The sequence below is a fragment of the Oenanthe melanoleuca genome, chromosome 1A (assembly GCF_029582105.1).
Source record: "Oenanthe melanoleuca isolate GR-GAL-2019-014 chromosome 1A, OMel1.0, whole genome shotgun sequence".
In the NCBI taxonomy this organism is placed as follows: Eukaryota; Metazoa; Chordata; class Aves; order Passeriformes; family Muscicapidae; genus Oenanthe; species Oenanthe melanoleuca.
Window position 1 is genome coordinate 5,786,176 of NC_079334.1, and position 15,263 is coordinate 5,801,438.

The following is a 15,263-nucleotide window of genomic DNA, read 5'->3' on the forward strand; positions in this document are numbered from 1 at the left end:
CAAAGTTTGTAAGGGGCAGGGCAAGACAAGTAAGAGTGGCTTCAGTTTTTCAGCTAAACTCTGTTCTTTTCTCAGAAGCTGGTTTATGTTTTCTGAGGTATTTCTGTGACAGGGAGCACACTGAGGAGGATTTATGAGACTGAACAGAAATCTGGCAAAAATATGTCTTGAACTCTTCCCCTGATTCAGGTTTTCCTTCTCAAAATGACTTTTCAGGTAGATGTGCAGCTACAATTTATTTTTCTTTTTTTGCAACGTAGACACAATAGTTCTCCATGTTGCTTTCTCAGCCTGCCACGTTGCTGGCAAGGAGGAACTTGAGAGTCACACTGTACAAAGGTTCATCAGCTGCTGGGACACTGATCCTGCACCTGGGCTCTACTGATCTTTGGCCATTTTCACAGCTGTCACAAGCTGGTGCCATGCCAGGGCTGGTTGGGAAATGCATTTTCTTTCAAATAAGTCAATCAGGCTGTTCTTGTCATCTTCATTGAAGTTCTGGACTCTCATCAAACTGCTCAGTTCTCCAAAAGAAAAGGTTTATTTGCTGACAATTTTTTCAAAACTTGAAAATGCAACTTAATATATATATATATATTTTTTTTTTTTAATTAAAAAAATCTTCGCTAGTATCCTTTCCATTATGCCAAATGAACTTCCTTACATGCCAGAGGCTGGTTAGCCCATCTGCCTACCCTGAACATGACTACTATGTCTCTTTGATACTGGTGTCACTTGACCCTTTGCACCATAGTTGATTCCTCCTGCAGTCTCCACTTCTGGTAGAATGGAAATGTATTCAAGGTACCACCTTCATAACCAATTGATGACCATCTCAGCATGAACTAATATGCAGAATGCAAACCTACATAAAAAATTTTATGCACAAGAAATTCCAGTCATCCAGGTGGCCTGTAGACCTGCATGATGATTGTTATAGGGGTGTAGGAAAAAAATCCCAATAGAGATTAGCTTTTTATTTTGAAATCTGCAAGTTTCTCTTCAAAATGTGCAACACATCTGCAGATTTGCTCAAGATTTACAGAAAGTGACACCCAGACATGCCCTGTACATATCCACTTTCCCACAGTTTCTATTTCTGTAGTCATTGCCTTTGCAAAATCATCATCATTGAATCATAGAGTGGTTTGGGTTGGAAGAGACCTCACAGCCCATCCCATTCAAACCCCCTTCCATGGGCAGGGACACCTGCCACTATCCCAGGTTGCTCAGAGCCCCATCCAGCCTGGCCTTGAACACTGCCAGGGATGGGGCAGCCACAGCTTCTCTGGGCAACCTGTGCCAGGGCCTCACCACCCTCACAGGGAATAATTTCTTTCCAATATCCAATCTCAATCTCTCTGTGACTTTGAAGCCATTCCATCTGTGTTTTGACCCTGGGTTAAATGTAAACTGCTTTATCCCTCACTGGATAACTGAAGTAGTTAAAGTGCTCCTGATCTCACTGAGTGACACCTATGCTGATTAGCATAATTCCTTTCTTTGGGCTTTTGCATCATTTTGTTTTATTGCCTCTTCAATAAGCTGGAAGATTTGTGTTGGACCAGTGAGTCCTGGGCTCAGGTCATAGGCAAAGTAACTGCAGGAAAAAAGCAAGGCCCCAGCTACCTGGAATGAATCAGGATGGATTATTTCTCATAAAAAAAAATGAAAGGAAGCTCTTCTTCAGAGTGCCCTGAAACAAATGTAATTATAAATTGTTTTGTGTTAGATACCATCCCTGATGATTTCTTGTTTTACATAAGTTGATGTGGTCTCATTGTGAGTGGAGAAGCTATTCCAGAGCTGTCAGCTATGGCTCAGGAAAGAATACAATAAAATTGTGAGTTGTAAACAGTTAATTGTGAGGGAAAAAAAATTAGTCCTAATCAAGGCATTTTGGTCCACACCCTTTGACAAGAAATAAACAACAATTATATGTGCTCATGAGATCCAGGATTGAATAATATGTTCAAATCTCATGATTCAAGGACACAGCTCGTTCAGCTCATTTGGACTTATTGGCCCTTTGGATTTTGGCCAAACACTTTTCAGCAGCCTATGCCTTCCAAAACAAACATGCTTTTGGACTGAGCTGGATGCAGAGCTTGGCTGGAGAGAAAAAAGAAATCTCTGCTTGTGGCTGCATACTTGGTTGGTTGTTTTTATAATTTTTTTCTCCAATGACAGCTCTTTCCTTAGCCAGGACTGCTCACTGCAGTTCACTGCAATTCCAGTTTGCATTACACATATTAAACGTAGAGATGCCCAGTGTTTTATCTTAGCCTGAGTCTCCTCCTCATTTGTCCAGCAGCTGGAAGAGATTCTTACTTCCTCCTTTAATCTTGGGTTCTGACAAGGAAACCAAAATGTCCTCTTGGCTTCTGCAAGTCGTTGTGATTCCAAACATGGAGCTCAAGTTTGCAGTTGGGCCATTTTTTGAAGAAACAAAGTCACCTGTAATTAAGTCCCTGGGACCTAATTGTCTCCATTGCTCAAATTGATGCAGAGCAGGGTGGCTTCAGCAAATGCCAAAAGTAAAATAAAAAAAAAAAACCTAAAAAAACCCCTAAAAAAACCAATGCAAAAAGAGATGTGCAGCTGTTTATTTCCTTTTATGAGCCTATCATTAATTAGATGGCCAGTAGTTACCCCAGGTTGCTCAAAGCCCCATCCAGCCTGGCCTTGGACACTTCCAGGAATGGGACAGCCACAGCTTCTCTGGGCACCCTGTGCCAGAGCCTCACCATCCTCACAGGGAACAGTTTCTCCCCAATATCCAATCTAACCCTGCTCTCTGTCAGTGTGAAGCCATTGCCCCTTGTCCTGTCACTCCAGGCCCTTGTCAAGAGTCTCTCTCCATCTTCCCTGTGGCTCCCTTCAGGCACTGCAAGGCCACAATGAGGTCACCCCAAAGCTTCTCCTCTCCAGGCTGAACAATCCCAATTCCCTCAGCCTTTCCTCCCAGCAGAGCTGCTTCATCCCTCTGATCCCTTGCTGTCCCCTGGCTCCAGCAGCTCCCTGTCCTTCCTGTGCTGTCCCAGGCTGGGTGCAGCCCTGCAGGGGGGTCTCAGCAGAGTGGGGCAGAGGGGCAGAATCCCCCTCCCCTGCTGTCCTGGGGGTTTTGGTGAGGGAGGAAAAAAGCTCAGCTTTCCTAAAAATTAAAGTGTTTTCTCCTGACAGCTGCAGGAAGCTGGAGCTACTTGGTTCAGTCAGCTACAAACCTCTGTCAGTAGAGTGGGAGAAAAAGTTGCCTTTGTTGCCAGGAGATGGGTAGATGGGATTCTTCCTGATACATCTTCTCCTAGCTTTGAAGTTGGTCCTACACTCATCTAAGAGGTTGGATTCAAGCCCTCCAACAGTCCTTTCCCATCTAAATATCTCCATAGAAATGGAAACCTTATTAAATTTCAAATTACCTGTGAGGAAGCAGAAGATGAGGTAAACTCAGCAAAATGTTTCCTGTTCTTCATAGAGGCTTATCTACCATCTCTTGTCCCCAAAATTCCTGGGAGATTTTTCATCCCTCATGCTGAGAGCACAGAGTGGGAAGGGGGCATGGCTCCCATGCCTCCCAGGACACCCTCATACTTCCCAGGTAAGAAATCTGAATAACATGAAGGTCTACAAAAATTTAAAGTGTACCAATACATATTCTGGTCTAGAGGTGAATAAAAACAACATTTGGAGGAGGAGTTTACACAGCATTTCTGAATCAAGGTAAAAAACCAAATGTTAAGAGGGATTTAGAGTCAAAACACTACCAAAAATGTATAAAATTTTATTTTATGAATACATTAAACTATTGTGCTCAGCACATACATATAAAAATAGAAGCAATTTCACAAACAATTGATTGGACAGTCTTGTGTTTCTTGCAAATTTACAGTCTCAATTGTGAGTCCATATTGAGTCAGAACATGAGGTATATTTTAGTGAAAAAAATAATCTGAGAACTTTGGCACCATTTTACTGTGCAAAATAAAATCTTGGAATTGAAATAGTTAGTGAGGTATACAAATATTACTCTGCTTTTCCACTGTGTCTGTGTCTGTGTCTCTGCATGTCTGGGAAAAATACATTTATTTAAGAACATGATTGAGTTCCAGCCAAATGTGCTTTCTAACAGGGGTAGATTAATTCTTAGAATGTTATGGGGTTTGCCTGAGGAAGAAGAAACTGTCAAAATAGGCATCAAGTCCACAGGAGAATCCCATGTGCAAAATGTGGGCATGACAGGCAGATGTGGAGTATTCACAGCAATACTTTCAAAGCTCATAGCCCATGGCATGACCCCTGTTAATACACATTTGACATGCTTTTAAGTTCCTAATTTGGCCCTGATTTGGGAAATCCCTTTAGTTTAATGAGTTTTCTTTATGTAGTCACATACCCTTCTTTGATTTCAGCTGTGATTTCCATGTTGATTTGACTGGCATTGAGGTGTAATGAGGAAAAAAGCAGTGATGTAAAGAGTAACTCAGCAGAGTGACTAATGGGGCTTTCCAAATGCCCACCAAAACTGCATCCAAAAGGGACTGCAGTTCTTAAGAACAGTCAGCCTAGCAGGCTGTGAGCAAACAGATTTATAGAATCACAGAATGACTGAGGTTGGAAAACACCTCCAAGATCATCAAATCCAACCTTTGACAAACCCCCACATTGTCAACCAGACCAGAGCCACATCCAGTCATCTCCTGAGCACTTCCTGGGATGGTGACTCCACCACCTCTCTGGGCAGCCTGTTCCAATGCCTGGCTTCCCCTTCAGTGAAGAAATTCTTCCTGATGTCCAACCTGAACCTCCCCTGGCATGGCTTGAGGCTGTTTCCTCTTGTTCTGGCTTTTTGTGACCTGGTCTATGGGTTGTCCTCGCTTGACCAGTGTGTACAGAATGGAGCCAGTAGGTTTGATTCCCACCTTTTGTGTCAGCTGTCCCAGTGCTTACCAGTACTGGCAACAATCACTTTCTCTAGGCTGCCCTGGTTTAAGAGGGAACAGACTTTATCATGTCATAAGGATGCTAGATTAAGCTGTGATCAGAAACAAACTTGTGTGCCAGCATTTGAACTCTATTTCCTTCTACATCCCTGGACTCTTCCACCCTTTTCAAACATCACTTCAAAGACAATTAGGAATATAACACCAGGATACAGGTTGCCAGCTAATGTATTTCAGCACAGCTCTCTGTACTTCTGGGGACTCCAGGTCAATGTACTGCCTGATACCCTCCAAACTTTTCCTTGACCCACTCTCTCCCCCCTCAAAACATCCTGATTTTTCACTTCAAATGCACATTTTTTCCAAAGCCAACTGCTGCACACGTTGTGGGTGAACAAAGTGTATCATCTTGGCTTCTCTCTGAAATACTGCAAGACCAGAAAATAAAGAGCAATTCCTTCCAACTTCTTTCCTTCCAAAGTTTCCTCCAAAGCATCCCATTCCTGTACTGTGAGCAGTATTCCACTCTTTTTTTCTCTTCATTTAGGCTGTGATCATCACTTACATTTGAACCAGATAAATTAAAGTATAAGTCACACTAGAGATGCTGGAAAACTGTATTTGGTTCACAAAACAATTGCATTGACAGTTTCTCTGGAATGGTGGTGGTGGGTACATCCTTGTGGGTATGTCCTTTGGGCCAAATCTTCTGCAGCTATAAACTGATAGTTTTCCTGGGCTGATTTACTCCAGCTGAGGATCTGGCCCTGACAGTGTCTCTCATGCATGTCAGAAGGCTCAAATTCATCACGAATAGACAGCCCCTGCAAATAGAATGGCATGTCAAGGCTGGACATAGCCCCATTTTGGCTGGACGTGGGAGATAATCTTGCACTCAGATATTCACTTCTGCAGCAGCATGGTCCATCTATGCTGAAAATGCTCATGCTCTGACATTGCATTGAATCTAGTTTCAAATTTAGGAGCACGCCACCAATGAAGGAATCCCAAGGCTTCTGGTAACTGACATTTATAGTGACTATTGACTTAGGGCCTCCTAAAATACTCTTTCAAAGGCACAGAGAATGCAGCTTCATTGGTGATCTGGAAAAGGGTTGTCAAAATAGCAAGGCAAGGTTATGTGCCGTTTGTACAGCTTCTAGGAGGGCTTTGAAGAGTATTTCATGCAGCTTGCTGTGTTGTCTTTGAAACTGATGCTTTGCAAGTGACAGAAATTGGAATTATGGCACGGATTCCTCTGTCCCAACATGGGAAGGTATGCTTGTTCAGCCTCCTTCTTTCTCTGTCCTTCACACCTCAGGGAGGTATGATAGAGAAGAACCAAATATACTTAAGACAGTGAAAATTCAACACAGAGTTTTCTAAAATAACCTTTTGCTGGAAGCTTCCATGAATTTCTCATATTTTATAAAAGGCATCCCATAGAGCAGTTCTAATAATTAGAGATTAACAACATTCAAGCTAAATGAAATGGAGTGCCTTTAAATATTGCTTTTCTTTTATATAAAGGCACCTGGGCATCAGGACACTGGGATGATTGATTCATTAAAAGTATGTAATTATGCACACTCACACATCCCATGTCTATATATATACAAATATTAATATTAAAGATGTACACATCTATATTGGAAGTAAGTCTAAACTAAGATCACAAAATTCCATTCAAAATCTTCAGCTCCAAATCCATCTGTGACCCTTCCCACAAGAAACTGATTGTAGGTCTTCATTTTGCCACCAGTCCATGTGAGGAGACCCTGGAGAATCCCTTCAGAGACAGAGGGGCTCCAGGAATAGACAGTTTGCTTGTGTAGAAACATTTGTGGAATTGGCACCTTAAATGATCAAAGCAGTTTGAGAACTTTACAAGACAGGATACAGTCTGTAAAGCGGGGATGCAGGCAGATATGCAGATGGATTGAACTGCCTGAAGCTCTGGTGAAGCAAAATCATCTGGTGATTTGGCCCATGGTATGTAAACAGCTCACTACAAGAGGTTATTATCTGAGGTAAATAACATTTAGTAAATCACCTAAGATTGATTAGATGGTTGCCCACAGCCATTCTGCATCTTCCAAAAATTTCCTTTGCACTCCAGATTGCATTTTTCTCTGTACAGCACCAAAGGAGGCAAACAGCCATGTAAAATTTGTACAGAGTAGGAGAGAAGCAGCATTGTATTTCATATGCCATGTGATGAATCTAGTACAAATATTTTTATCCAAATATACACATACATATAGAGATTTCTTTTTTTTTTTTTTTCAATGACCAGTATAAATACTTTACCTGGGAGGTTATTCCCCATGTGCAAAACGAAACACTTTGTCCTAGGATTTAATCTTCTTTTCTTGGTGCTCATATTCTTGGTAAGAAGTGGGTCACTGTCATGGCAGGAGAAACCTTGTTCCCTCTCTTCACCCTGCCGTGTTTGCTCAGGGCTATGTAAGCACCACGGTGAACGTTGGATTCATACGCGTTGTAGTTATTGGGCAGCAAGGTTTCCTTGAATTTACACTCATCTTGGAAAACAGCCTAAGGAACAGCAAGGGTAGGGGGTGGGGATACAAATCAGGTACAATCAGTATTCCACCAAGGCCCAGGTCATTTTTCTTCCTTGCATTTTTACACCAGGGCTTGTTGCAGTGAGCAACAGGTGGTGCCACAGCCACTGCGGCCAACAATAAATCTCCCTCCTCGGTGCTAATTTGGTGTCAGATGAACTCAGATGCCACCTGTCCATATAATGGACTGTGTATTTCCTGTATTTAATTCATTATAAATCATGGATTTCTTCATTTTATTTGCAAGTAATGATTTCTGTCAGCATCACACCCTCTTGCCCAAACAACAGCTCTGCCAGAAGTTCCATCATTTATTAAAAAATTATATGTTGGCTCTTGAAAGCTTCAGAGCTTTTCCAAACAGCAGTGTTCAGGGACAACTGCTTGCTTGAATAAGAGATTTCATTAGCAATAAATCTTCCCTTTCTTAAACCATTAGTAATATTTAACTGTGCAGCCAGTTCTAAGCTGGGAAAATAGTTTTAATTTCCTCCATGTCAAAACATGAAAATCTAAGGAGAGGGAGTTATCTGGGAGAGGAGGTGCAAGGACAAGCAGGAGACAAATGCAAAGGAAATTAAAAGAGAAAGCAGAATAATTCTCTGATTTCAAATGTCTGGCACATGAGATGCCACCAGTGCAGTTCTATTTGGGTATCTGTGGGCATAAAGCTTGTAAGAGTTTAACTTAACACATTGTTCTGTGCAAGGGAAATTGCACATCTCTTACAGCTTTTTGAAAGTGTCTTTGAAGATAAACAAAACTGTATTGAAAGTGAGGGGAAAAATCAAAGGGATTTCTGAAGCTTCCTCATCTTGAGGAAGACCCAGCTAACTAAAGCAGTTGGACTTGTGGCACTTTTTAGGTGATCACTTGTGATTGAAGGAATATTCCTGAACTGGGATCTTAAATTCTCTGTCATTATGAGTGTGAGAAGGAATCAGTGTCAGGTTAGTAAATAGCCACAGGGCCCTCACAACATTTGGCATTATTTTAAACAACTGCAATGCTTTGTTGAAATTACAGCTGTTCCAAGGAAAGGACTCTGCTATTCCTTTATAAAAGAGATTGATATAGCCAGTGACTTTTTTTACTGTGAAATGGGCTGATTTTTCCTATTGCCCAGAGACAGCATCTCCTAACAAGCTGGATGTTGAGACTGGAAATGTGTTGCTCACATCTCAGAGGTTAAACTGCATTTAGAAAGCAAATCATCTAGATGAGGATGATGGCGTTTTAGTATAATTTGCATAGTATTGTTAATAGTTATTATTAATTTCTCACCCTTTGCAACTGATCTCACAAAACTGATCATTAAAATAACCCCAGCCACACATACTGACCTTGTAGGGTAGACTTCCTATTTATTCTTGATGGTGTGGTTGGTTTTGGTAGGAGAGAGCATGTGGTCATTATTTTACTAAGGGTAGCTGTTGGAAATAGCTATAATTGTGCCTCTCCTACACACAATGCAATGCAGGATGGAATCAACGGGGCTCAGCTTTACTACAATGTGTTTGCAGCCCTGTGACCTTAGAAGAAGCCAGCTAATTAATCTGTACTATTTGCAGAATATATTCATTTTCCTAAGGTGTCCCCTGTACAGTCTTACAGGAGAGCTTTAAAATCCCAGCCCTGTAACAGCCACACTGCTCGTTGCATTAAATAGCACTGATGACAGCAGGCTGGGCAGCCTCCCTGTAACACCAGGGCTATTTTCTCTGCTTGTAATCAGAGATTTCCACAAGGAAAAGACTGAAACAAACAAAACCAAAACAAACTAAACCCAAACAAACAAAGCAAAACACTAAACCAACATAAACCACTTCAAAACCTTTTTGTTTAAACTGTGAAAAACTTTGTGCACTTGTACTTACCGTCCCATACAACCTGCCCTTACTGTTCATTGCAATGAAGAGAGCACTTTTCACACCAAGCAGACTTACAACACCTCTTTCTACAGTGGATATTTCAAAGAGACCTGAAAAACATGAAGATTAATAGGAGTGTTATCACAGAATCTAGAGCTAATAGAAGGCAATTCAGTTATCTTTTTTTTTTTAACACTAAAAAACTTGTAATATATTTTTTATAATAATGCAGCAAAACAAATATACACAAAGAGGGTTTTTCCTGCATGTCACAAGATTTAAAAATAACTATTCTATAATTGTAATAACATTCTGTATAAGCCTTTTGCTCTATCAAACTCTTTTGATCTGTCAAACTCTGGACCTTTACAATAATAAAATTATTTTTATGTAATATTCTATACTTACAAAAGGTTTTTTTCTGAGCCTTAGAGAAGTGTGGCTTGCATTTGAAGTCCCACATGACATCTGCTGTAAAAGATTTTAGCAACTGCCCTCTACAGGAAATTCAAATCCACATGACTAATGCTTTCCTTAATTCTTAGGGTAACAGAACAGCACCCACAAGAATGAGCAAACCAGGACCAGCAAACCCATTCTATGGGACACACTGAGTGTCCCAAAAATACTGGTCAGCTGGGATTTAAGAATCATGCTTTGGCACTCTGGACTCAGCAAAAATCTCCCAGATTCAAAAGGAAAATGAGAAGGTGGGGAGCAAGAAAATGCATCAGAGTCAGTTTTCAACCTTTCTTTCCTCATCTGTGCAGCAAAGCAGGTAAAAATAAATTTTGTCTAAATTTGTCTAAGCATTTTGTGCCACTTTTCTACCAGAAGGGTTCTCATGTTTATTGATCCCAGAGAGTTTTAAAAGGCAACAGATGTAGCACAGATTAATAATATCAAGTCATAACATTTGCACTCTGTGAAGGGTGATTACTAGAGTTCACAGCAATTAAGTGACATCTATTCTATTTCATTTCTGGATGCAACTCACTGTATTGGTTTTCATTGTGAACTCCGCTTATCCTTCCGTCTGGGAGGATTTGAAGGTGAAACCCGATGCCCACGTTGCAGTAAAGCCTCCGCTGCCTCTTGATTCCTAGCAAATAGTCACTCTCCCAGTTCACATCTGCCTTCTCCCCTGACATCCCAGCCATGGACCTGGACAGCAGAGATTGCCATCCTCTCTCCAGCAATGTGCCATTAGTTCTGCTTACAACTGGGTGTGTGGCAGCAATCCCGGCGAGCAAACCCAGCAGAAGGAACGCAGGCAACGTCCGGCGAGCGCTGGCGTCGCAGGACATAGTGATGAGAAGTCTTTGTGCCGTGGCCATCCGGTTCACCTCCTGGGCACGTGGTCAGAATTAATGGCCCTAAAAATACCGCCCTTCTTGTTTTTCTCCCTTCAGCATGGTGGCAGAGGCTTATTTTTGGAAAGCAAATAGAGCTTGCTGACCTGAAACTAAAGCCTGATAGCAGTTGGGTTGGGAGCAGAGATAGGCCAGCAGGACTCCAACTGGTGGGGACCATGGTTTGTAGATCCTGCTTCCTGCTGGGCAGCCTCTGTTATATTTGATTGAGCCATCTTTATAGTGCAGGGGCTGTCCCTGCCCACATCATCACTCTGACATCAACAGCCTGCCCAAGGTGAGCTGCCAGGGCTGTAACACAAACCTGCCGTCCTCCCTGCCTGCTGAGGTTGGAGTGCTGTCACCCAAGACTGGAAGCAGGAGTGGGATTTCATTGGCTGTGGGAAGCACAGGAGTCAAATTGGTCGGGGAGTCAGAGACCTCACAGGCAGCTTCCTTATTTAGAGAAGAAGGTGTAAAAACAGTTCTGGACCTCATCAGTGAGCAATGAGAGGTTTGCAGCCACTTCCTTGGTGGCACGATCGGCGGGTGCTTGTCGGGGCACCTCGATACTCGGGGACAATCGGCTCTTTTTGTGCACAGCCTGCAAAGCCAAGGCACCTCTTACTGGGCAACCCACGTGCTAATCTTTGTACCTCTGCAGGGGCTGGCTAAATGAGAGGTAAGCCATGCTGCAGGGACAGAAGCCCCAGCTCCTGCTGGTTTTATACCAGCCAGAATTCTGCTGAGCAGGGCACACAGGCTGGAGCATTGATCTTGCAGTGATACATAGCTGGGAACATTAGACCTTCCTGTTTTTCAATGAGGTAGCTTCCAAATGATCACATTTACCTGGGGAGGGTGTGTGCCTTCTGCAGACTGCAATTGTATTTGTAGGAGCAAGACAAGGACTTAGGTGATGTGTTAAAGATGAGGAAAAAGTGAAATGGCCACAGCTTCCCAGTGTTTTACTGTCTCCTTTCCTCAAGCCCAAATACTTACTATTTTTATAACTTAGGGCCATCTTAATTTGCCTCCCCTTCCGTTTGCTCAGACTCTTAATTGTTTCCCCTCATTTTTCACTGATGCTGTTTCAGTTCCTTTGGAGTTGGACAGATTAGACACAGATCTTATCAAGACATAACTCACAGGAAAATGGCTGAGATTTATACAAGTACTTTTGTCAATATGTCTCTCAGCTTCTCATAGCACAGGCCTTGCATCTTCTGTGTCATTTGAGAAGCCTGCTAATGAGGAGAGTACCTGGAAGCATAATTAAAGTGAGCACACCCAGTGTGACAGAGTTTCACATTAGCAGAGGTGTAATACGAGCTGGGACACTGCAGACTTCCCAGCATGAGCCCCATGAGCTGAAGGGGAGCTCCTGGCAGCCCTGAGGCAGGTGAACAGTCAGAGTCAGTGATGTATGTGGATATTGATTGCTCTCAGGAGACAGGCTCATCAATAAAACAATTGGGAACCACAGGGCTAGGCCCTGTCTTGTGCCAGGTTACATCTCAAGGTCTCTGTGCCTTTGCTGAAGCTGAACTTGTACTATCACAAAATCATAGAATAACCTGGGCTAGAATGGACCCACTAGGATCATGCAAGTCCAATGCCTGGCTCTGCACAGGACTCCCCAACAATCCCACCATGTGCCTGAGAGCCTTGTCCAAACACTCCCTGAACTTGGCCAGGCTTGGGGTGGTGGCCAAAGGAAGGATATCTTTTGCTGACAAAGAAAATCCTCAGATCCCTTTCTCTCCTGCTTTCTATTTTATCTGATATTTTTTTCATCTATGTAAAGGACATGTATCATTTTTAGGAAGGAATAATACTAGTATTTTACACCCTCTTATCATAGCTGCAGTCTTCATGAGAGGCCAGCATCACTGGGAAGCAAAGCCCAGGGTCCCTGTTACAAGCATGGAGCACTGATTTCCTGGTTTTTCTTATGCTGCAGTCTGAAACCTGCTCATTCCCAATGCATATGACTCCTGGTAACACTGCCTGATCTCAGAGCCATCACTGTCTGTAAAAACATGAATTGTAATATTTTCTTTCCTGTTTATTTTTTCCATAGAGAACTTTCAAGAGTAATGGGCGCAAAGCTGGATTTCCACCCTCAGCATTAATCACCTTTGCATCTTTATGTCTCATTCATCAGGTTTCTCAGAGTAAAGACAAACCATGGGCTAAAAGAGCTCCTCTAACTTTTGCTGGCACATCTGCCACTGCAGATTCCCCCCAAGGTGTCCTGATGACACATGTTAAAGGAACACTTTGTATCTCATCCCAGTACCCTTGATCCTAGAAGTAAAACCAGATGGTCAAACACAAAACAAACAAACAAAAGATAATTTCTGACAAGTCTATGAGTTGCATTGCTTTGTCTTTTAGTCAGTCCAGCTGGAAAGTGACTGCTGAGGGTTGTGGTGACCCAGGAAACACCTTGCTTCATCAGTTTCCTGCTGAGCAAGTCCATCTGACAGCATTCTGTGTGGAAAGGGTGCACAGATTACTTGACTGCAAAAAATCAGGACTTTTCTTGCCTGATCTGTAAACCAAAACAAATAGCTAAAATTTGTGACTTCACTGGAATACCTGGTCCTCTTAAGACCAGGAGTGCTGTTGTCTGGCCCCAGACCAATAGTGTTTAGCTGGGAGATAAAGAGTATTCTGCAGTCTTGTACTGCACAGCAATTCTGCATCAGAGTTGAAATGAGTCTTAAACCATTCTGCATCTGGATGTGTGGCCAGCAGGCTGCTGAGTTTCTGTGTATTAGCCTCTGAACTGCCATGTAAATTCTTGAGCTTCGGATTCAATTAGGCAAGCCTTGTTTGCTCTAAAATATGTCTCATTCTGCTTAAACTTGTCCTCTTGGCCCATGAAATTACTATTTCCAGAAAACACACTGTAACCTTCTGATTTTCAGGTAGCATGTTGTCCTGGCTTAATGTGCCCAGTGAAATTTAGAAGGGAGACACCAATAGTAAAACAAACTCTGTGAACTTCAAAATGGTAAAAATTTACTTCAGCAATCAAACTCTGCTTACTCAAACTCTTAAGACCCAGGGTGACAGTGCTCACTGCCTAACTAAAGCAACAAGTTTTAATTGTCAGTATTTTAGCACAATATTAAAATAACCTCTGTGCTTTGGAGCACAGCAGTTCAGATCCACTTTCAGACAGTCTAAGAAAAGTCCTGCAGCTGAGCAGTAACATGATATGGATGCAGAGCACGTCTTTCAAAAAATGTGTGATGACTTAGGATCCTAAGTTCCATTTGCAAATCTGTTAAAAGTCTCTCCCTATTTTAAGGCCTGGAAAGAGCAATCCCTCATTCAAACACAGAAGGATGGACTAAAATTGTTCACCTTGCCTGTGAAGACCCAAGCTGATGGAGGACAGTGGAGAAGGGAGATTTCTGCCTGTTGTATCAGGGCAGGTGTTGCAGACTGGAAAAGCTGCATAAAAATCTGTAAGCCCAAGTATGACCATGGAGCCCCATCTGATCATCTTTAGGTTAATGGGGTTTTCTGGCCAGCGTGGAGAGATTTGTAACACAGACATAAGGACTGTTATAAATGAAATATGAATCACAATCTGAAAGCAGCAGAAAAAAATAACTGAGCAAGGGTTTCAGGGCTGTACTAATACCCAAGGACCCCACCAAACTGTAGAACTGGTAGCACTGAAGAGGGTGTTGTTGGCATCAAGGCTAGTTTGGATAGGGCCACAGAATAAATAATTAATCAACAGACCTGAGGTCTGGTACCAGGAGGATGACAAAAAGTTGTAACACACTGTATTTGTTATTTCTCTTCCCATTGCTCAACAGAGAGGCAGATTTGTTGTCACACTGATTCCCAAAATGAATAAACAGCACAGCAGGCAGCAACCTGTCCTATGAGCCTTGGCAGCTGATGAGCTCTTCGAGGTTTAAGCAAGCAAACTTCTGACCCAAAACTATCCCCTCATTGCAGCTGCTGACTCCTAAAGCATGTACAAGACCTGCTCAAACATGGTTTGTCATCATGAGTCATGAGGAAGCCAAGGTATTAACAGGGAGCCTCCATTTTGTCACACACACAGAGGTCCTGGTTAGGCCACACCTGGGCAGGAGAGTATGTAAATTTAATGACTTAGAGTCGTCACAAATAATTATCTTCCCATTTCTCTACAGGGAAATCTCTCACTGAGATTTCACATGCCAATTTGTTACAGGCAAGCACAAATCACAGAACAGCTTCCTGCTATTTTCTTTTTGGAGGGAAGTGAGAGAAAGGATCTACTTCCACAAGAAACTCTGGAGGATTTAGGACTAGGTGAATGCCAGCTTTCTTGGAAAAAGATCTTGGTTTGCTGCTTGTTCATGCTGAACTCATTCTCTGCAGAGGGTATGCCAAGCATGCCCATCTTTGTCTCCTGAGTTGGCCAGGTCTCCCTCTCCATGTCCCACAGAAATGGGAATGACTGTCAGAAAACAGAGTGGTGACTCCACGGTGAACCTG

At 42.5% G+C, this 15,263-nt stretch overlaps 1 protein-coding gene across 1 annotated transcript; it reads right to left on the reverse strand.

Annotated features, from left to right (window-relative positions):
- Nucleotides 1-4,916: 4,916 nt before the first annotated feature.
- FGF6 (fibroblast growth factor 6) lies at nt 4,917-10,734 on the reverse strand. The gene is made up of 3 exons (XM_056515164.1): nt 10,394-10,734; nt 9,403-9,506; nt 4,917-7,496 (listed from the first exon to the last, which is right to left on the reverse strand). Exons 1-3 carry the CDS (start codon nt 10,731-10,733, stop codon nt 7,320-7,322), a joined length of 621 nt encoding a protein of 206 aa, XP_056371139.1. The 5' UTR covers nt 10,734; the 3' UTR covers nt 4,917-7,319.
- Between the last annotated feature and the right edge of the window lie 4,529 nt (nt 10,735-15,263).

Excerpts from the sequence above, each read along its gene's own strand:
- FGF6 (XM_056515164.1), bottom strand. The coding sequence starts at position 10,733 with ATGGCCACGGCACAAAGACTTCTCATCACTATGTCCTGCGACGCCAGC. Across the intron at positions 9,507-10,393 it reads TCACAATGAAAACCAATACA|GTCTCTTTGAAATATCCACT; the intron begins GTGAGTTGCATC and ends CATGTTTTTCAG. Across the intron at positions 7,497-9,402 it reads AGGGCAGGTTGTATGGGACG|GCTGTTTTCCAAGATGAGTG; the intron begins GTAAGTACAAGT and ends GCTGTTCCTTAG.